The 22,704-nt window shown below is 42.9% G+C and overlaps 1 protein-coding gene across 5 annotated transcripts in view; it reads right to left on the reverse strand.

Annotated features, from left to right (window-relative positions):
• Positions 1-437: 437 nt before the first annotated feature.
• The window catches only part of LOC119463880 (transcriptional enhancer factor TEF-1), a 209,244-nt gene continuing 186,977 nt past the window's right edge, over positions 438-22,704 (reverse strand). For all 5 annotated transcript variants that reach the window (XM_049656587.1, XM_049656586.1, XM_049656589.1 and 2 more), the window contains 6 exons: positions 21,158-21,356; positions 18,918-18,980; positions 17,352-17,518; positions 16,931-17,012; positions 11,924-12,076; positions 438-8,391 (listed from right to left, as the gene is read on the reverse strand). In XM_049656587.1, coding sequence (XP_049512544.1) covers positions 8,278-8,391; positions 11,924-12,076; positions 16,931-17,012; positions 17,352-17,518; positions 18,918-18,980; positions 21,158-21,356 — 778 coding nt within the window. In that variant the 3' untranslated portion in view covers positions 438-8,277. The remainder of the gene's footprint in view (positions 8,392-11,923; positions 12,077-16,930; positions 17,013-17,351; positions 17,519-18,917; positions 18,981-21,157; positions 21,357-22,704) is intronic.

Genomic DNA, 22,704 nt, shown 5'->3' on the forward strand with positions numbered 1-22,704 from the left:
GAACTCATATAGGCTGTATTCTTTGGCAGGTGAGGGCTAGGGCTATTGAAGAATTGTGAATAGTACTTGCACATCAGCAATGATTCATGTTGTCTCGCCATTTTGTATCCCACATCGCTTAATGACACACACTTATGTTTTTCTTTTATATATGCGACTAAGCCTTGGTCGCAAATGCAAGCAGTGAGAATTCTCCCTAGTCTTTGTAGCATTGCCTGCTATGTGTGAAACGAAGTGTGAAACATCTCTGGCAACTTCACTGTCTTGTTTCCACTTTCAACTTGGCACACTCCGTTAACTCCGAGGCTCCTAAAGCGTCTTACTGGAGCATATCTCATTCTTCAGAGTGGGTTCAGCAATAAGCATCCCGCTTCCTCTTGGAACCATGCTGCCACCGTGGCCCAGTTCCAAGCAAGTAAACAGACAATGCCAAGACATGCAGGGTTCCTTTTATTCGCCCTACGCAGTCATACATATATATAAATCTATATACAACCGTATATATATTTATATATATGTACATATAAAACACAATTGGCAAATACTTTGCTTCATCACAAATGTGCCACATGTTCATCGCCTCTAATTAATATTAAATAAGCACTCCACAAAAAAATGCACTTCATATAATGAGGCAAATGGATGCATACAAATGCAACTCAGCGGGGGGAAAAAAAGGACAGGCAAGCATATATAATATGTTTCACTGACGCAAGACATGCGGCACTTGTATCTACACACCAGCATTCAAGAGGCCTTATGTTCTGCACTTTGCCTGTTTTATTTGGCATGAAACCTTAAAAAAAGAAAGCTCTTTGGGTGATGGAGTTTCAGCCTTGAGGAAGAGTTTATTGCTCGTCGAAAACCATGTAGCGATACCAGGCACGTCGCTTTAGTCTATGTCCAAGAAATGTTTGTGGCATCGAATGATTTCATTACATAAGACAAGGTCTTGGGCAACAGGCTCATAAAAAGGGCTTTGCTCCATCCAAATACTGGCAGATATTAACACCAGCATTTACAGCGATAGCTAGCACACACAAGATGGACAAACACTGCCAAGGCAGTATTTCTCACTCTGGTGCGAACAAGATATCTAGCACGAAAAAAAAGGCAATTGAAACTTTTCCGATTCCCTTGCGCAATGACATTTTTTCAAAATATGATAATGAGAGACTACTGTGAAATATGAGGCAACTTTCAGGCACGCATATAAAAATCACTACAATTAAAAGCTTGGGAAGCCAGGGTCATGATGATCTGCCGCTTAACTTGAATCAAGCCTATGGCCACACAATACCTGCCATGCACCAAACAAAACTTGAGCAGCTAGTGTACGTAGGCAAGTGACAGCAAAATTTTTGAAACTTGGAACCCACTTTCCAAATACTGTCGGAGTACCATTACATAGCTCAAGCCACACCCTGCAGCTAATACAGCTAAGCACACCGAGTTGCAGCTACCACAAGAGCTGAAGCTTGACACAATCAAATTAGCTGCCTAATACACCTAAGTTAAATGCAACGTCATGTGGTTCTTCAACAGGCCGTGAAGCTGATTGCCATGAGGAGATCAGAGGAGGAGGTTGACTCTCGCTTAGAAGGACCGGAAGGGCTCCTATGCTTACGGAAAAAACAAACAGGATATGCTCCTTGGACGGTGCTTAGTATAGGGAGCTTAATAACATCACTAAGGCCAAAGAAAAGAAAGTTGCTCTGCCAGCAGCATACCTGAAGTGCTATGAAATATTCAAGCTCAGTACTACCATGTTTCGGATGCTCCCGGGGCACCTCAACACTGCGCACAAACGTATATATACACATAAAAAGATAAGAAAAGAAGTACGGCATTAAGTATAAGTACGCTTAAACTCACAACCTGATCAAACTATCCTCGGGCAACTAAGGCTTCTCAATGTGAAATCACACAGAAGACAATCCTGAGAATAATGAAATTCCGTCTGAAGATTTCAAGTCCGCACAAAGTGTTGCGGGTATGCAAGTTTTAATAGTTTTTGTTGGAAGTAAATTGACGGTTTAAATTTCACATATCTAGAAGCTTTTTGTATGTGTAGCTGTTGCAGGTGGCAAGTGCTCAAGATCCAGGCCATGTTCTGTGGGCACATGAAAGTTCACCCAAGTTGCACTGTTTTGCCAATGCAGCCAACACTTGGTCCTGAACACTGCTCATCTCAGCCCACCTCAGCTACTGTACTGCACTGATTTCGTAAATTGCTTCCCAAACTGGCTATCACTTCGCCACAACTTTGCAATTTTGGTTGGATGTTAGTTTTATGTGCAGTACACAACATGGGCTTAACGTACGACTTTGGCAAATTGTCAAACGTGCCCGAGTGCTCCGCAATGGTCAGAACACACAGAAACATACGACAGGAGCTCGTAACATATTAGCATAATTAATTCTGTGAATGTCTAACTAAGAAAGTTGTTGGCATTTTGCATGTGGCGCAGTGCTTTTTTTTGCATTTTCAAAGCCCAAACATGTGAAATTAATACTGCCCAGTGATATGACGCCATCATTTCTGCTTATCAAGAATTAACTGCTACCCTGGCTGTTCTGAAGTATTGTGTGGTCCACTGCTGAAGGAAACACCTAACTAGAATTGCAGCACCAATTTATTGCTAAGATAAGACAAGACGGTATCCGCTCTGTCGAATTTACAATTGCCATCTTTCTGATGCAGCATACAAACTGCAATATTCTCAGTATGAATGTCTTTAGAATGTGCAAGATTGAATACTAAGTTGGTGTGCCCTGTTCAGAGCACTGTGCACTGGCAAGTGAATGCACGAGTGAAATAGGGTGCCAAGAAGTACAACGTTCGTGCAAAACACACCACTGACTGTAGTCTGCAATTTCTTCCCATTACTCTATAGTCAATTTACTGCTTTTTAGTGAAGTTGAAAAAACAAAAGCCTTAAACATATGTTGTTCCAATGCCAGGGATATTCAATGCTTGTCCAGTCTAAATCATATTGTGTATGACTTCATCACTGAATGTCATTACAGAATTATTTGCGTCACTTGAATGGTTACATACTGCGTGCAATGTGCATCTGTGTCTCTCACATTCAGTTCATTCTTGACTATAACTTTTAAGTGAAGTCAATTTTAGTATGAAAATATGTGTGTTGCAACCATGGCAAATTAGATGTCTCCTTGTTTAAAAAAAAATTTACACAGAAAAAACAAGAAGCGTCTCCTCTTTCTATTGACCAGCATAATGTGCTAAGGTCACACTTGCCCAGAATGTGCATAGCTCATACAAGCTTCCACTAGATAAGGATAAGACTTGTGTAAAGGCTGTGCAGAGCCTTTGATTGCGTTCGATTTATGGGAGCACACTGTAGTTATCCACAGTTAACCGGCTCATAGGTGCTACTGAGGCTGGCGGCAGATAGAAAACAATGAAGTGTCCGTAAAAGCAGTCGAGTACTATCATCTATGTTCAAAACATGAATATAAGCTGCAAAGTTGTTTGATGAAAAGCACCACACAGAAGTCACAAGAGTTGGCTTCAGTTTTCTGTGCATGATGGAAAAACGCGCAGATCAATGGTCCAGAACAAAAGAGTAACGAGTTTGTGGGATATTTTTTGCAGAAATGGCACTCAAGTACATCGCGCGACCTTAAGAAAAAAAAAAGAAGTGATGGAAGCTACCTCTGGGAACACCCCTTTGGCAAATGGTGTGTGCCCCAAGTAAAAGACCAATGCGTTGAAACAACACACTCTCAAAGTGTTACTGATGATTGCGAGCGCTCCTTTACAAGGTGCCCGTGTCACCGTAAATGGCGTTTATCACGAAGATGCACTGAGACAAGCCGGCATTGGCAGACGCGGCAAGCCATCTGAGCTTTCGGGCACCCATTTGGCAACGTAACAAGCTATACCATGGGAAAAAAAATTTGACTTGAGATCATACAATGTTACACATCAAAATCTGCTCCTCTATGTCAACTACACAAACATATCAAGCTGCTGCTCTGCTTTGGTAGTGCAGCATTATCATTATGATGCAGCAACTCACAGCACTCGTACCTTGATGCAACAAAGCCCATATTTTTTGGAGTTTCTCAGTTCAATGAATGGAACTTTTGTGCAGCCTTCTCATTTCAGTGAAATTCACATTCGAGTCACGTTAGGTTACAGCAATCAAGCAGCTGACAGCAGCAAATGCCTTCCATCACATCCTGCCTCACTGCCAAACTCCAGTAAGCCTGTAAAACTTATACATTCTGGTCGTAACATAACACGACCTCATAAGTGCAAAACACACAGAGATTACTGTTTTATAACAATAGTCTCTGTTAACATTATGACGGATTTTCTGCTATATCCAGTGGATTCTCACATTGTTTAGCAGCAAAATGCACATTTAGCAGATATTTCTTTTATTTTGTCTCAAATTAGCAAGTTTGCAAAAATACTAGGCATATTCAAGTGGACTGCAAATGTTTGAGCGAACTTTGCATAAATGACAGCAACATTGATTGGGTGCCTCAATTTCTTAATTTATATACAACAATGAAATGCATGTGTACACATTTCTTTCAGCACATTTAACACTGTGGAAGAATCTCTGGAAAAGCATAGTTGGCAGTTGCTCTTAACATCGAAAATAGTCGCACCATTTTCAATGCACATTTCTTGTATTAGTGGCATCAGTTATTATGTATAAATTTATACTAGTGCAATATTTTAATGTGTTCATTTACTGCATGTCACCTTGTTTGTCATTTAAACATTTCACACCATGTTCGAGGCTAAAATCTTAGTCCATGGATTACATAAGGATGTATCTAGTGCATTCGCATGATTATCTGCAGATTATGGCATATCTTTAATGCTGGTTCAACAAAATCTATGGATAAACTAGCAATACTGCTTGGAGTTCCACCCAGTGAGCTGCGAAAGTCTACTGATGAAGAGTTTCATGTGCGGGCATTCTCGGGTGATCATATTATTACAAGTTTTTTACAGTGTTGTCGTGCATTAACTTGCAACGCAACAGCCGCATAGAATAAACACCGGCGAGTGACCCTGCTGCATCAAATAATGCTGCACCACACTAGGGACAAAGGGAACAACAAATACGTAAACAATGAGCACAAATATCAACACTTTGCTTCAGAAAAAAAAACAATAAAATGCACTCGTAGTGAAAATGAATATACTGCGGAGAGTAGAGCCAGACCATGAAAAAAAAATCCCAAGTGCAAAGTCTGCAAGGATGTATTGCCACTACAAATAAAAGTAGTAATAAAAAGTGCCACTGCAATACACATGCTGTATATGTTGAACCACTCACACACAAACCTCTATTCCACTTTTCAGCATGGATTATGCTAGGAGTAACGTTTAGGCAATTTTTACACGAAAAAGTATAAATAAAAATTGTTTCATTATGATGAAGTGAAGATATATTTTAAAAAGGACAACTGTAGGTGCCACGTATTGGAAGAAAATGGCTACAGCAGTCTTACGTGCAACCTTACATTCTGACTGCTGTTCAGAGAGAAATTCTGCCATAAATGATAAGACATATATTATTGCTTGTCTCCAGTATTTATCGCATTACAAACAACAGAAACGTGATAAAAAATAATGTCGCCACAAAAATGCAACCACCGTATTTTGTTTGCTCTTCTCTGTGAAGCACAGCGTTTTGCGAATGTTGACCACTGCCGTGTCTTTTAGTTCGCAAACGCCAACGTGAAACTAACAAAGCACCAGTGTAAGAAAAATTTTCACCATTCACTACCAATTTAGTGAGTTAAGCAACGATTTCACCGTCGCTATTACAGTGGTGGAACAGCCATTTCACCTTTTGGAGCCAGATCTTGGCACCGGCAAAAACCAACCGTAAGGATGTGACAGTATATTTAGAATGCTGATGATTGTGACGGCCGACAGCTGCCGCGTGGGTGCCTCACGGGCAACCATGGACTCTTATTTATCAAAGTGACGTTTCTATACCTCGTATCTGTTACAAACTTGCAATATTGTGCCAATGTGGCGCAGTCGCGTACGCTCAACACACCTTGAGTTTTCTGTTAGATACTACCTCCAAGGCGGGTGAAGCCCACCTATAATGCTATCGCATTCAAATCTGATTTGGCACAGCGACAACCACTTTTGGCGCACTGTCCAACATACATCTATGTATTAGTATGGTCTCTATTTCAACTGAAATAGCCAATACAGAGGAGCCAGCTTTATGTGCATCAATTGGTCATTCAAGCGAAAAATTACCGAACTAGTTTCGTTAATGTTTATTAAAATGGCTTTCCTTTTCTGCACATCGCAGTATAAAGCTGCTCCTAACATTTAGACTTGCAAAATACGTTGCAAGTTCGGCGCATTTCAAGTGAGCAAGAAAAAAAAGTCCTTTACAGATGAGAGCGACATGAGAAAAAAAGAAGTGTGGATTACTCATTAAACAAAGCCACACATATAATTTCTCTATTCAAATGAGATATGTGCAAGGTAACTTTTATAATCATTCATCATTACATTTCAAAACCCATTCGGGGCTCCAGTACATGCTGCATTGCATTTACACTTGATATTGATCACACAGTCGCCTGCCAGCCTTTGCTGCATGAAAATAATTACAGAACTCGGCTTAGCATCTTCTTTGCAAATAATATCTGCGAAACTAGGGCATTTCAACAAGCGCATGCCTTAAGGATGTGCGTGACAACAATGAAGTTAGTGAAGATGTCCACAGGTTCTTCCAAATGTGCACAATCTGTGCTGCATAACTGGGCAGGGTTGCAAGGAAGGTTCCTATTCATATGTAAATTATATGTCAGCAGTTGAATACGTGACTTGGAACACAAGCAGTGCTAAAACAGGACAAAACAGGAAGACGCAAGTCGGCGTACTGGGCACTGTCTTGTGTCTTGCTTAGTCCCATATTAGTGCTATTAGTTTTATAAGTCAGTAGTAACTCGTCAACACACGTGGTTGAATAACACGTATATTTTTAAAGCAGCCCAACCAACAACTATGCTAGACAATGTGCCACCAGATATTATCTGAAGCTTGTTTTTGATCCTGCACCTGTTCTGTGCTGTACTGGGACAAGGAATGCCAAACTACTGCACAAACAGTGCAACCAAAAAGACCATGCAGCAACAGTACATTAGAACATTCACTAGCAAGAAATGGAAAAAAATGTACGAAAACAGCAAATGAATAATCGGCATTCGCTTATATCTGTGGCTGTGGCTGCTCTGTTGACTTCCAGAATGATGACAGTGGTGTGCTTAAGGTTTTGCTATGGAGGCAGCCAGTGGCGCACCGACGGGGGGGGGGGATTCGGGGGTTGTAACCCCCCCCCTGAGGCCGACTTAACTTTTGTTTAACCCCTTTTCTTTCCTTACGCATTTGAGTACTGCAACTAAGATGTAATACGCGCAATCGTCTGCACACTCGCAAAAAGCGCATTTTTTGACAATTTCCCGTGAATAAATCGAAATTAGTGCTGTTTAGATGGTATTGGCAAACTGTCAACCCCCCCCTGGCAGAGATCCTGGGTGCGCTACTGGAGGCAGCATCACCCGAAGGAGGCATTGGTTCTTGCACCTAATTTTGCTCAGACTTGGCACATTTTAGCGCAAAAATGCCGTTTTGGAGCATGATGGCGCAAAGAACCACTCTCGGCGCAATTGGCGTGGCTGTTCCATCACTGCTTAATATTGTAGAAAGGATGAACATTTTTTTTTCACGTTCATGTTTTCATCTGTCTGCATGACCTCGGCATTCAAACTTTTCAAAATGACACAGACTTCCCTGCACATTAACCATGGTACAAAAAACACACTTTGCAAGACATTCGCCCAGAAAGTTGTTGTCATATTGTGTCACATTGTCATACAATGTCATACAACACTTCGCCAAAACGTGGAAGGATAAAAAAAAAAAGACGGAGCAGCAGTTGTGCTCGTAACTCGGAAGTGGCAAGCGAAAGAAAAGCAGTCGAAAGCCGAGGAAAGAAAGGGCTGCAAATGCCCGACACGAGCACAGCAATAAAGAAAGAGCTAAGAAGCACCAGCAGGGATTGCAGAAGGCAGAACCGAGGACGAATCACCGCGGTGGCACTGCTATTTACAGATGATGCACTTTTTTTTTCCTTTTCTTCACGTCCCAACCACACAGGCACCTTTCCTTCTCTTTCGCGGCAACTGTGTGCGGGAGGCTGTGGTGGATGAGAGGCACTGAGAAACTGGCGAGGATGTGCGCTGAGGCACTCAGTCTTTGACGAGACGATAGATGTGATGCTGGGCTCCGTGAACACTCGTGGAGACTTCAAACACGTATGCGATGCAGAGAAGCGTCTCCTGGGTGTCTCGATTGGTCACAACCTGTAAGCAGATTGTCGAAACATAAACTTCACTGTCAAGTCAAAGCGAAGGTTTGTATTCAACATCAACTCGGAGCCCCTAGGTGCAAGGATGTTGCACAGATCTTGAGCGTTCCTAGAGACCTGTACAGTCAGCAATGTCTTTTAGCTTGAATTGACGGTTAGTTCTTAGCTTGAAGACATGTAAAAATGAATGCACGGTAATGCAATTTGACATATATGCAGGCATCCAATAGGTGAATAAAATACAAGTCAAGCAGCAAAAAAAGAAAGAAAAAAGTAGTAGTTTGAATACTATAGAGAAGCACAAAACACATACACATACAACAGATGCGTGTACAACACATGCTCATAAATAAGGCACTTTAAAACATAAAATACTCATTGACATAAATAGCCATCTGCAAAAGCAAAGCATTGGGCTGGCGAGAACATGGCAAATGAAAAACAGCAACATATTGGGCCAATTTTTTTAGGAAGACAGCAGACTTCGCAATAAAATCATACGAGATTGAACGGCACGGCTACTTTCACGGCTCAATGAGTGAAGGCAAGAAGGAAGTGGTGTGTCAACAATATTTGCACCCTCATTGCACTTATATCCCTTCCGTCTGCTCACAGCTTGCATCATCATCATTAGCCCTCCAAGGCAGGGCAAATGGTTCTCCCAGCGATCTCCCATTACTCCTGTCTTGCATCTACTAAATCCATCCTATGGCCACAAATTCCTTAATCTTATCACACAACCTAATCCCTTGCTGTCACCGACTGCGTTTTCGTTCCTTTGGTAACCATTATGATACACCACCGCTTATCTTCTCTATGTATTACATTACCTTTCTCTCTTCAGCTGTTTGCTTAATTACACCAATTTGCTATCTAATCTACACTGTTGTCTCCCTGTCAATGTTAGGCCTGTCATGTACCCACGATGTAACACCAGTATGCAGATGCTTTAAAATGCTCTCGAATAAGCCTAATAAGCCTGAGTTGTCAGTCTGTTGCCACTGTCAAAGTGTGAGCTATGCAATGTAAAAACGTGCTACTAGAACCTACAATTGCAACCGTAGCCTTGTCGTATTCTCAGTTGAGACCATCAGAAACTGCAGTAAAGGTCAACTACTCATGGCTAGGAATGACACAATAATACAGTTCGAGTAGTAAATTATCTGAGAAAATGGTTCACGTATAATACAGTTGAACCTGATTATATCAAACCCGCTTACATCAAATTGTCCCCTATGTTGAACAAATTTTGGACACTGTAAACTTACAATGAAAATATATACCAAGTATGGTTACACTGAAATAAAACAGCAGCCATTGCCGATACATCCTACTTGAAACAGTGCAATACTGTCCCAGAAGTTGGCTTTCCTGTGTGACAGCCAGGCGAGCCGCAAACACCCCCCTCAGAAAGAGCGGTTTAGCACGGCTGCACCTGCACAGCTCTACGGAGCCGTGACCAGGCACCTCCTTACCAAAAATGATCCTTGTCTGCCCAGCATTGCTCGCCTCACACGGCCCGAGTTTCTCATCAGCTTCCTTCTCAACACGTTTGTGGCTTGTGGAGATTTGCGTCACTGAGTTTTGTTGTGTTGTTCTCTCACACATTGCCAGTGAGTCATTCCATGCCAAATCAACCAGCATTTCTTCGACCGTCACAGATATAGTGGAAAAAATTCCATGTTTGACAAGTTTAAAACTCATTCTCCCCCATCTATTTTTCTTCCCAAAAATATTCTACCATCTTGGCGAAAATCTATTGTTCTTGCCCAGCTAAGCCAGAAGGTATCAATCCAAATTTTATTTTAAAGGCACATTCTCTGATCCAGACGTTCAAATGGGGTGTATGGCAAAACAATGAAGTGATGTGACTGCCAAAATAACCAATATTTCAACTATTTGAACACTTTGAGTGCTTTTCGCACCGGCAAAAGCCGGTAAAATTACACTAAGAATTTTTTTCTCGGAATGCGGGAAAATCCAGAAGCCACAAACTAAACAAAGAATGATAGCCTGGTTGACATAGTATAGTCGAAAAATATTTAAAGCATTGAAAGTTTAGCCGATGGCCTGAAAAAAATCCCTTAGAGTTCAATTTTTTTGCAGGAAGCTTCGTGTTCCAAGGCAAAAAAAGTAGCTTTAGTGGTCGGCTTAAAAACAGATGTGATATATCATTAGATAGCTCTACATGTCGATTGATTCACTTCATTGATTTATTGATCAATTGATTCACACGCCATTGATTCACATGGCAGTATTTGCCTTAAAGTTAGCCTCGCCAGTTAGCTTCATCACTGTGTTATGCGGTGAAGCATACTAAGCGGGGAAAGTGCCACTGTTACAAGACCTAGCACGTGTTCCTTAACTTACATTTTACACACGTGCGCCATCTCCGGTCATAGTACGAGCACCAAGACGCCTATAAGATCACTGGCAGGCCTTGAGAGTTTTTCACCTTACCACCTTCCTTTTCGCTAGCTTTCCCAAAACACAGATGGTTTTCCTCCGCTCCTCGGTACACGGCGTGCGTGCGTGTGTATAATTAACGAATGCGTACTAGGCCGCGTTATCAGTCTCGTACACGAGACACACACGGTATGCGAAACGAGGGTTCAAATCGCCACAGAAACCTCAGAAACAGCTCTGACTGGCTCCTAGTGTGCTTATTTTGAATCTAGGTACTCGCACTGTGACCAGAGATGGTGCGTGGATGTGTGTACAATTAAGGAACGCGTACTACGTACAGTGACAGTGGCCCCTTCCTATTCTTGATATGCTTCACCGCATAACACTTGTGTTGTGGCAAAGCTGCACCGTCAAGTTCGAATTATCTGGCGAAGGCCAATTTTGAGAACGAATAAACACAAGTTTGGGCCCATAGAAATGTATGGCGCCGGCCGGGACCTTCGGTTGGGATCGAATTAACCGAAAATTTTAATTAACCGAAATCCAATTAACAGAAGTCTACTGTAATTGGTTATTGAAAGAAATCAGTGAATTACAATGACTGTTACCAAGTAAAATGAATAATTGATCAATTAAAAAACTGCAAGATATTTTGTCGATTACAAGTAATTCGTTGCCTACAAGTCTCCCCATGGAGGGCAGCACACATTTCTTCAAAACAATCAGACATGGTGAACAGTGCGGGGCTTTTAGAACACTGCCTTGTGGTATTCCAAGTAACATTTTGTGTAGTGTAGTGAAGCCACCTTTAGTCAAGTCAAGATTTAGTTATGTAAACAGTTCTGTCATAATCATAGATGCAGCCACCAATGCCAATGTACGTCAATGCTGTTCACATTATCGAACACTTTTCGATGTCCAGTAATATGGCTATTATAACAAGGTATGAAGTTCTGTGTAAGAGTGCCCACACAAAACCTTAATTTCCACAAAACCTTAATTTCAAGTTTTCCCAGCATTTCCCACAGCCAACTAATAAGTCACCATTGTCAAAGAAAAGGTAATAATAAATTTCTGCCCAACCAAGGTTGTTAGTCATATGTAATTTCTTCATTTCTCACCTGTAGGATTGTGAAGTTCTCGAGGACACTGTTCATCATGTACTTCTCAGGCAAATGCTTCAACTTGTGAATGAAGTTGATCATGTATTCACACATTGGTGATCGATGAATTCTATACACGAAACGGCCATTCTCAAACCTTGCATACTCAGTCTGCAAAAAGAATGAAGGAAAATTGGAAACAGCTCACATGAAAATTGTTGGCTTCAACATTCAAATATGTATTCTTTTGCATGCAACTTTCATTTTACTTATGCATAATGTTGTGAAGAAACACAAATGAAATGTCACTGTATGTGCTGTAGTTCCCATATGACTATGTACTAACCTTTTGCGTTTTACTACTATATACCTGATACACCATATTTCCGCACACATAACCTGCCCCTGTATATAGCCTGAAGCGTCAACTAAATTTACGAAAACATACAAGCGTGACCAACAGAGAATTCCATGCAATAACACTCGTATATTTCTAAATTAAGCAGGAACAATCATACACAAAAAGCAACTTACAGAAAATTTTTTTTTCTTTTGTTATAATTCAGCTGCATTATGAAGTGTGGTGTGGCTTCACAGCAATGCACAGTGCACTTATTATGCAAGTGTTGCCTATGGAAGTGGCTTCACGGTAGAGTGAAACATATTGCCGTGGAGCCGTATTTGCGGAAAAGCTTTATGGGCATTTCTTACTCTATCTTTGCAGTTAAATTTACCAAATTTGTGGTGCAGGCTACATGTGAGGAAAGGCCGTCTGAAAAATTTATTTTTGCAGCTGCTTGATAAAATTGTCCATATTAAATATGAACCCAATAAGACGATAGCTAATAAGAAAAACTATTGCATGTATGAACCTCATTATCTATCAAAGTTCAAGGGGAAGCCAAAATTAGTTTATCATATCCATTAATTTGCTACATCAACTGTTGCCCTTTCCTGCAGTATGCATCCAATGGTGCACACTACTTTAAACTGCCACCCACTGACTCGCTATGCGGCCACGTATGTGTTGAAATTTTAACCCACATAAAACGAATTATTGTGTAAATGGTACAGCTGTAATTCCTCTTGAAAATTGCAGTATACATTATATATATATATATATATATATATTGTGACAAGAGTATTCGGCAGGTAAACTTGACGAAGCTAGACGGTTAAAACAAGCTGGCTCACAAACCGACCTAGCGCGAACCACACCATCGTCAACGTCTTCTTCCACACTGGCTGGCACAGAGCTGGTGCCGATGTGCTCCGGTACAATCACTCCCCACCGCCAACGTGCGCCCCAAACATTGTTGGCCGAGGTCGAAAGAAGCCCGAAAACGGTCAAGTAGTTGAACGAGCTGATTGCGCTGAGTTTGCGGGACCGCATTATCAACACTGCGCAACAAGACGTCATGGTCGGGCGAGGCTGGGGAGGCGGGAGCGGCGGCAGAAGTGACAGCATCGATAGGCAGTGGGGTCGTATCGCAAGGCGCATCAAATGGAAAGATGGCATCAAAAGTGTCGAGACGCCCAACAGATTCACCATGTAATAGAGTTGAAGGGCAGGGAAACAGATTGCACGCGTAAATGGCACCGGAATCATCATCAAGTGCGACGACTGCAAACGGTAGGACAAGGTTCCGGCGACGCGCACATTACTCAGACAGTGCAAAAAGTGCAGTGGAATTGGGGACCGCGTCACAGGTGACGGACACTAAGGCGACAGAGAAAGCAGGAATGACAACGTCAGCAGCGACAACCACTTTGGCAGACGGGCGAGGGTCATCGACGGTTGCGGTACAGAAGGGAGACAAAGCGAGTTGTGCACGAGCGCAGTCAACAACTGCATGATGCGCGGAAAGGAAGTCCCAGCCCAGGATAACGTCATGCAACGCATGAGAAAGGACGACAAATTCGACAACGTAGAGCGCATCTTGAATTAAAACACGAGCGGTGCAGGTGGCCGAAGGCTTGACGTGCTGCGAGCTCGCTGTGCGTAGCAAAATATCAAAGAGCGGAGTCGTCACTTTGTTCAGTTTGCGGCATAGAAACTCACTAATCACACCAACAGCTGCTCCCATGTCAACAAGAGCGTTTGTCGCGACACCGTCTAGAAACACTACAATCTCGTTGGGTGGCGAAAGAAGAGGCCTTGCAAATTTCGACGACGGCGCAGTTCTTGCCTCAGGAACTGCGGCTGTTAGTTTTCCTACTGGGCATGGTTGGAACGGGGAATCATGGGGGAAAGGGAGCGGCGGCGGGGAGAAGGAGATCGGCGTGAATTGAAGGTGGGACAACGGGAATAGGAGTCCATTGCGTCAGATGTAAGACGGTGTGCAGCTTGTTGAGGGACATGGCCAAGGTTGGGAGCGCCATCGCGAAAATAGAGTCCACAGCGGCGACAGAGGCGTAACTTGTAGCGGTGCCGTAACTTGCGGCGGCGAAACATGGGACAGCAGGGCCTCAGCAACTTGCGTCTGGATAACCCGACGAAGCGACTGGCCCAGTGTGGGGAGAGGCTCGGTGACCAATGCCACAAGAGAGAGCTGACGTGCAACTTGCTCGCGTACGTATTGCTGAATTTGAGGCAGCAAGGAGGTGTAGTCAATACAAGCGCTGCTGGAAGCCAAAGCTGAGAGGTCAGCCGATTGCATTCCAGGGCGACGTGAGGTGATGCGCTGTTTACGCAGCTCGTCAAAACTTTGGCAAAGTTCAATAACCTGAGTAACGCTCTGTGGGTTTTTGGCCACAAGCATATGAAAGGCGTCATCGTCTATGCCTTTCATTATGTGTTTAATTCTGTCAGGTTCTGACATGGACGCATTCACCCGCCTACAGAGGCCGATGATATCCTCAATGTAGCTTGTGAACGTCTCACCAATTTGTTGAGATCGTCCACGGAGGCTGTGTTCAGCGCGAAGCTTGCGCACCGCTGGCCGCCCAAAAAACGAAACGAGGGTCTCTTTGAGTGCTGACCAGGCTGTAAAATCAGCTTCGTGGTTCTTGAACCACAGGTTGGCCACACCGGTAAGATAAAAGATGGCGTAAGTCAGCTTGTCGCGGTCATCCCACTTGTTGTGTGCGCTAACACGTTCATACTCGGTCAGCCAGTCTTCCACGTCGTGACCGTCAGTGCCACTGAAGGCTGGAGGATTACGCTGACGAAGCACCCCAGCGCACACGACAGGTGTGGGAGCAGGGGCAGCTCGTGAGGGGCCGGCGTCCTCGGTCTTAGCGAATGCAGATGGTAGCGTACGGCTGCGAAGTTCCAGGACGCTGAAGGGGACGACCCCGCACTTCCACCAAATGTGACAAGAGTATTCGGCAGGTAGACTTGACGAAGCTTGACGGTTAAAACAAGCTGGCTCACAAACTGACCTAGCGCGAACAACACGATTGTCAACGTCTTCTTCCACACTGGCTGGCACAGAGCTGGTGCCGATGTGCTCCGGTACAATATATATATATATATATATATATATATATATATATATATTGGCGAATATCTCAGCAACGTTCGGTTTGCAGATGACATTGTCCTATTCAGCAACAATGGGGATGAATTAAAACAAATGATTGAGGGCATTAACAGAGAAAGTGTAAGAGTGGGGTTGAAGATCGATATGCAGAAGACAAAGATAATGTTCAATAGTTCTGGCATGGGAACAAGAATTCATAATCGCCAGTCAGCCTCTAGAGTCCGTAAAGGAGTACGTTTATCTAGGTCAGTAACTCACAGGGGACCCTGATCATGAGTAAGAAATTTAGAGAAGAATAAAATTGGGTTCGAGTGCATACAGCCGGCATTGCTAAATCCTGACTGGGAGCTTACCACTGTCGTTGAAAAGAAAAGTGTACAATCATTGCATTCTACCGGTTCTAACATATGGGGCCGAAACTTGGAGGTTAACAAAGAAGCTGGAGAACACGTTAAGGACCGCACAAAGAGCGATGAACGAAAAATGTTAGGCCTAACGTTATGAGACAGGAAAAGAGTGGTGTGGATCAGACAGCAAACGGGGATAGCCGATATTCTAGTTGACATTAATAGGAAACAATGGAGCTGGGCAGGCCATGTAATGCGTTGGATGGATAACCGGTAGACCATTAGAGTTACAGAATGGATACCAAGAGAAGCACAGTCAAGATGCAGAAAACTAGGTGGGGTGATGAAGTTAGGAAATTTGCAGCCGCAAGTTGGAATCAGCTAGCGCAAGACAGGGGTAATTGGAGGTCGCGGCGAGAGTCCTTCGTCCTGCAGTGGACATGAATATAGGCTGATGATGACGATGATGATATCGAACTTTACTGTGATCCCCTTCAGATTCAATATATCCGAGTTCAACTGTACATCCATTCGCAGAACAATTTTGTTTCGTTAGAACGAGGTTCTGAATATATGGATTTCTAAGGGGATTTCAAGGGGAATTGCATATACTTCATTATATCTATTATTTTACGATATCCTGTTTCGTTAAAGTGAGGTTCAAGTGTACTTACGATAGCAATGTATTCATTTGGGCTGGTTGGTACAGTCAACCACGAAAGCTTATGGAGCACAGGATCTCAGAAAACGCTCAATTCCCGAGCAGCCTGTAGTAGTAGCCAGTAAAACTGAATACGACAATGCTCTTAGCACATTCTAGTCAAGCCCCGAAATGCAAATACCAGGCTGCAAAGATGTTCAGCTTTTTCTCAGATATCATGGCCCATAATATTTTGTGGTTAAATGTACATCTTGTCAAACAGCAGATTTTTTTAACCGCGCAACACAGAATGAAGAAGGCAAAGGGCTGTGCTCTGTCTTGTGCCTCTTTTCTTCCCCCTGTGTCATGCTGTTCAAAAAACCTGTTTCACTATGGTATTCACAAGTTCACAGTCGTGGACGTAAAAAGTAATTAAAAGGTGCTAATATGTAGATCATGTTGTGCAAGAGACCTGACCAGATTCACACTGCAAACACTTACATGCACAGACCCATTGAAGACATTAATAAAAATTTACTGGTTGTATACGTACCTCAACTTTCTCAACAACCTGCTTCCCAAAGGAGCAAACCTTTGTGGAGCAAGTTATTGTCATGTTGTCATTACTTTCATATCTGTGAAAGAAATTAAATAAATTTTATTAGTAATATTGCTACATCAAAAGGCAAGACCACACATTACATACAACATATTTGCACTGAAGTGTCAGTGAGTCAACACACTGATAAAAATCCCCTCCAATCACCGCAAAAGTGAGCGATTTGCTATTTCATGCACGTACTGTGATTTAACACGATTAATACTTTGCTTCAGTGCCCTTTCGGTGTAATCAATTATAAGAAATACAGCACGCAAACAACAGCATTCCGGGCTACACTTGCATCTTTTAAGTGATTCCCTCTAAGCAAATCCCGGTAAATCCTGGTAAATCCAAGCAAACACCTGGTACTCACTGACTAGTGACGCCATAGAAGACGCCAGCTTCGTCCTGAATGCTTGTGTTGAGATCGGCCCAGAACTTGACCAAAAAGAAGGCATCCTGAGGACCCTTGTCATACAGTTCCTTAAGGCCCCCCTTCTTCTCAGGAAACTTGTCATAAATTTGCCGAATGTCCACCGCCTTTGGGAGACAATGAAAGAGTAACCATTAACAGACAAAAAGGACAAATGGGGGGCGAAAAGATTAATGTCATTAGGAGAGGGCTTCCTCCTGTACCTTTTAATACTACTTAGTCAAAGCTCACTATGACAATTGAAGGTATTTTAGCCTGGCACAAAAAATTCCTTCATTATATCAAATACAGAGGAATCCTGGGATGTTGATACGATTCTGCATCATATGTTTTTCGGGATAATGTTTCTTTTTCTCTTCACGATAATACGATTTGATTAGATAATACGTTAGATAATACGATTTTCGGATGATACGCTTTATTTCCCGGTTCCAGTAAAGATTGCATCAACGAAATTTTACTGTATTCGTTATAGTTATACACACTTCCATGACTAGGTATTGAACCTGTGGTGGGTGAATGTTATTGATTCGAACAACTCTGCGAGTGGAACGTTTGTCGCTCGCATCTAGATTAATGTAAAATTACACTGGCAGATTCAGAGCAATCAATTAACTCTGCAGGCGTGCGTTAATTCCTGGTGTATAAGAAACTGCTCCAAATCAGAGATAGTAAAATAAGGCCTCACTTGAGCAAAGGAAGCAAGAGAGCTAAACTAGTTTCAGTGTTACTGTGCTCCTAGAGTTCGTCCACATAAATGTTTATAGAAGAGCAGTCAGCTGCCCCCTGAAGTGAACGACAGGTCTTCTTGATCTGCCATTGAAGCAGGAAGCCAGCACATTTTCGTTTTGTCACTACAACAGTGTGGCTCCGATAACAAAAACTCCTGCAGCAGAAATGCTTCGAGTTGCCACTAAAATTTGCTCTAACATAACTACGTTTAAAGATGCAAGAATAAAAGTGGGAATTTTTCCACAAGAATTTCCGGCAAACATTCCTAATTCCTCCGCTACAATTGAACCAACCAAATGGACAAGACAGAGCACAAAATAAATTGCTAAATGTTGTGATATGTATATCAGTTTAGTGTCTATTCACTGTAAAGTAAAAAAAAGGAATTTATTTTCTCAATTTTCTCAACTCAATATAGGAGAGTGACAGGTTTATTGAGTTAATTTTGTTATTACTTGACCAAAATATTGATCCATGAAGCCAGATACTTTACAGATTAGTTCAAAAAAGAGTTATACATTTCGAAAATGTCAGTTTTAAAATCCACTTTTTTTTCATGATTTTCGGCCTCCTAGGACCAGGCTGCCCCCAGCTACATATATAATGCACAGCGAAGAGGTGTAGAAAGGTGGCAATGCCAACAACAAGAAGTCATTTCCTGCAAAGCTGGACACTTCCATGTTTTCTAGAGGGAAAAATTCACACGCTCTACACTCACTGAACAACCAACTTGCCCAACTGTATATTCTAGCAAACGACTACTAAGTGACTTACCTCCAGAAGTGGATCTGTGTAGGTAGGTGGGCCACCAATGTGCACGAACAGATGTTTGTTGCACTGCATGCAATAAGAAAGAATGATTAACTCCCAAATGTGAAAGCAGAAGCTGCACACATTTTCCCCAAATACTACTAAAGAGACAGTAAACAGAAACACTAAATGAGATTAGATTGGTAGTTTACTCTTTGAGAACTCTGTTCACATTTAATCGACTGAAGATTATTGATTAATAGTGTCGAAAACTAAGGTAGAGCTTTCGTTTCTTTTTTTAAAATTTTGCATACCAGCACCAGTGGCATCATTGTGATGTCACTTATTCGTTGTCAGCTCTGCGGCGTCTGCGGCTAACTCGAACTTAGTTTTCAAATTTCTAAAATGCTCGCCCAGAGTATCAGCTAACTCCGTTGGAATCGCTATCTCCCCTGTCCAGCTATCCTCGAGTATGACAAGGGGCCCTGTCATGAATTCTGCGGTCTTTGTGTCTTTGGCCCTTTTTTTTAGATGAAGAAGTTCTCCAAATTTGCCTCATTGAATGTTTGCTTGTCTTCAAAGGTGGCATAATCATTTTATAATTGTTAAAAATAAACTAGCCCTGAGCAAGTACTGCTGAAATGTACTATGACGTAGTCAGCGCTTATGAATAGCGCCTTTCTGAATTAGTTCCGCTATTATTCTACTAGATAATGAGCCGTGATATTCATACATTTTGAAAGGGCAAGGTTATGGATACCACTGAAGCATTCATTAGAACTGTTTCATCATGCTCACACATTGAAGCGCATCTTTGGTCAGTGTGTCAGCATTTGCAGTGAAGGCCAACGCTAATGGTTGCCACTGTAAACAAACAATTACTGTGTTATTTTGCAGCACAGCTAAGCAATTCAGCCAATACTTCAGCGCTTTGTAAAGTTTTAGCTAATAGCGAACTCATGAGAGGAAAGCACTCAAGTGCCTTTTACAGAGAAGCTGTTAAGGGCTTAGTCTCCGATGGTCGTGTCCGCATGTAGAAAAAAACTCTCACTGGCCGAATGCTGTATGTGCGTGTGAAAGCATGCGAGGGACGCCTGCTCTCACGGGGAGTGAACGCACGGCGGAGAGCAAACGCGACTTCTTCCGTCGTGCGAAAGGCCGTGGGGGGACGGGAGGGAGGGAGGGGAGCCGCACCAGCAACGTGTAGAACTGTTGTCGACAGCGGCATTTTGCCCGCGTCCGCAATGAACGCGCGCGGCGATGGTGACGTGATTAAGAACGTGCCAACCTTTGCCGTACACTTCTATGGTGGTGTACCGTAGCGACCATAAGGCCATGGTCCCTGTGGTCACTGAATAAATGAAAACCACCAGATCATATATATTTCTCATTCTTTAATAGTTCAAATAACCAATTACACAATCACATCTAATAGTCATAATTGGAAATACATAATTCCCACCATAGTGCAGCTTCGCTGGTCTTCCATCTCCACCCCAGTGGAAAGGCTGACAGTTTTTTTCGTTCCAGTAGAATTAAAACACAAGCTGATGTTATTGTGTCTTTATAGTATATTGTTAAAGAATGGCAAAGCATCACAAAAAAAAGGCTTAAAGGAACCAACAGCCAATTTTTGTGGTGCCTGTGTTTTCTTTTGTTTTTTTTAACTGCGAGCATCCCACGCAGGTAGCGTCTACAGCGTAAGGACAGCATGCAGCAGTGGAAAACTGCTTCAAAATTCACATTAAATGCAGTGGGCGATGCTACAGATGGAAACGTGTCACGCAGACATCAAAGAAGACAAAAAAACATGGAGCCAGAAGGTTGTGACATAACCGTCATATAGGCTCTCCACTCCGATATAAGAAAAGGCTGGAAAATGCAGTTTGTGAGCACTGGTCAAGCCACCGAAAGAGGGCCTCTGCTATGGAGAGGGTAAGTCACCTCCTTGCACTGCAATCCAACAACATCTGTCTCAGCTACTACAAAACCATTCCAAATATTCTTGCGGAAGAACGCTCCCCGGCAGGCACTTTACATCTACTACATTGTAGATATGAACAAAATTTCCTACAGCGCTTTTGAGGAGACCTTTGAGCACTGCTAGTTCGCGTTATAATCATAACACATCTTTTTTTATCTACTGTGTTGTCAATTAGAGCTCTTGGCCGCATTGCACTGGGATGAACAAGGGCGATTTACTGTGCAACGGCGTATTCTTTGCAGTTGGGCAAAGAAGGGCAGGGAAAGGGCGCAGTGCTTACCGTATCTGTGTCCTGCTGCAGCTCCATGAAGGCGGAGAACTCGACGAGGCGCAACTTGTGGGTGGCGATGGAGCGGCCCTCCCATGAGGGCGTCATTCCGCCGTGCGGGGGAGGCAGCAGGTCAACACCCGCGCCGGCGCTGACGGGGGGAACCTTGGGGCTCTGCAGAGCATAGGGCTGCGACGCGAACGGCTTGACGCTGCGACAACGACAGAGAGAGTGCGCGTTAAGGACGCAAGTGTAAACACACGCCATGTTCATTTCGGTGTGCGCTTTTGTTATTTATTTCTTAGCTCAAACGTATTAATAAATGTCACTTAAAGCATAGAGCATTTCGCTTGTTCACTTGGATCACCTGAAGAGGTGCAGACATTGCACGACAAATCGTGATGTACAGGTAGCTAAGCAGGAATATTCACTCTTGAGCTTTCAAATTATTTTCAGTACATGCCTCGACATTGTGAAATCAAAATCGAGCGGCACTTCAGTCATCTGCTTAGAATAAACGTAAGCCTAGCACCACTTTCGAGATATAAGCCTTAAAATCGTGCAACAAAATGCAATGACCTGTCAGTTAGCTGTCATTCAAAAGCCTCCCTCTAGCAATTCGAAATTATATTGACTGCAACTGCCAGTGCAGTCGTCACGAGATTTTGGAGACTCAAATCTTAAATGTGGCGCCAGACTAAGGATTTGTGCTAAGCAGACACGGGTTCTCTACTGGTCAGCACCACTTTTGCAATTTAACTTGATCCGTAAACATCTAATTAAAAAGTCAATTGGTGAATCTTTCTTGACTAAGTGGACAATGTTATTCCTCATGCACATAATCTCTGAGCCTTCTGAAAGTCCCGCTGAAAGGCAGAACACTGCTATCTTTCACAGGCCACTATATTAAGAATTTTTTAAAATAAACAAATAATCCTTTGGCAGAGCGACAGCAGCGCATCATATGACTCAATCCATTACAGCATTGCATTGACGTGAACTTGCTTACAACGCACTGGGAAGATGCATCGCCTCAATGCGTCAGACAGGGATAAACCGAAAGAGAGAGAAGTCGTCTTTAGCCAATTAGCAAGAAGTATTACTGCGTCACATTGAGAAGAGAGAAAGGGAAAGTGAGATGTCCTTTATTTACTCTCCACCAATTTCAGGTGAGACGCACTCGGTAAATGGGAGCTATAGCCTTTTCTGGGGGGGGGGGGGGGCTATAGTTTTGGGGCACACCGTTGCACGAGAGCAAGAAATATACTGTCATCCTGGCATAGCGCTGCTATTTCATGGGAAAGTGAGCCGTGCTCGAATACAGAACTAAGGCCCGTATTCAAGAACGCAACTTAAGTTAAGCCCATGCTTAAATTGATTTAAATGACTCCTGTAGTGAGCGCGCCGGAGGAAGCGCAATGAGCGTCCTGGGCACGTTCACGCCAGGCGTCACTCAGATCAAGTCAAGTGTGGGCTTCAGCTTAAGTTGCGTTCTTGAATACGGCAGTAAGACATGCCGAATTGTTGTCGACATTGAACTGTACGAGTACAACCACTTG

Source organism: Dermacentor silvarum, chromosome 9 (assembly GCF_013339745.2).
Source record: "Dermacentor silvarum isolate Dsil-2018 chromosome 9, BIME_Dsil_1.4, whole genome shotgun sequence".
Lineage (NCBI taxonomy): Eukaryota > Metazoa > Arthropoda > Arachnida > Ixodida > Ixodidae > Dermacentor > Dermacentor silvarum.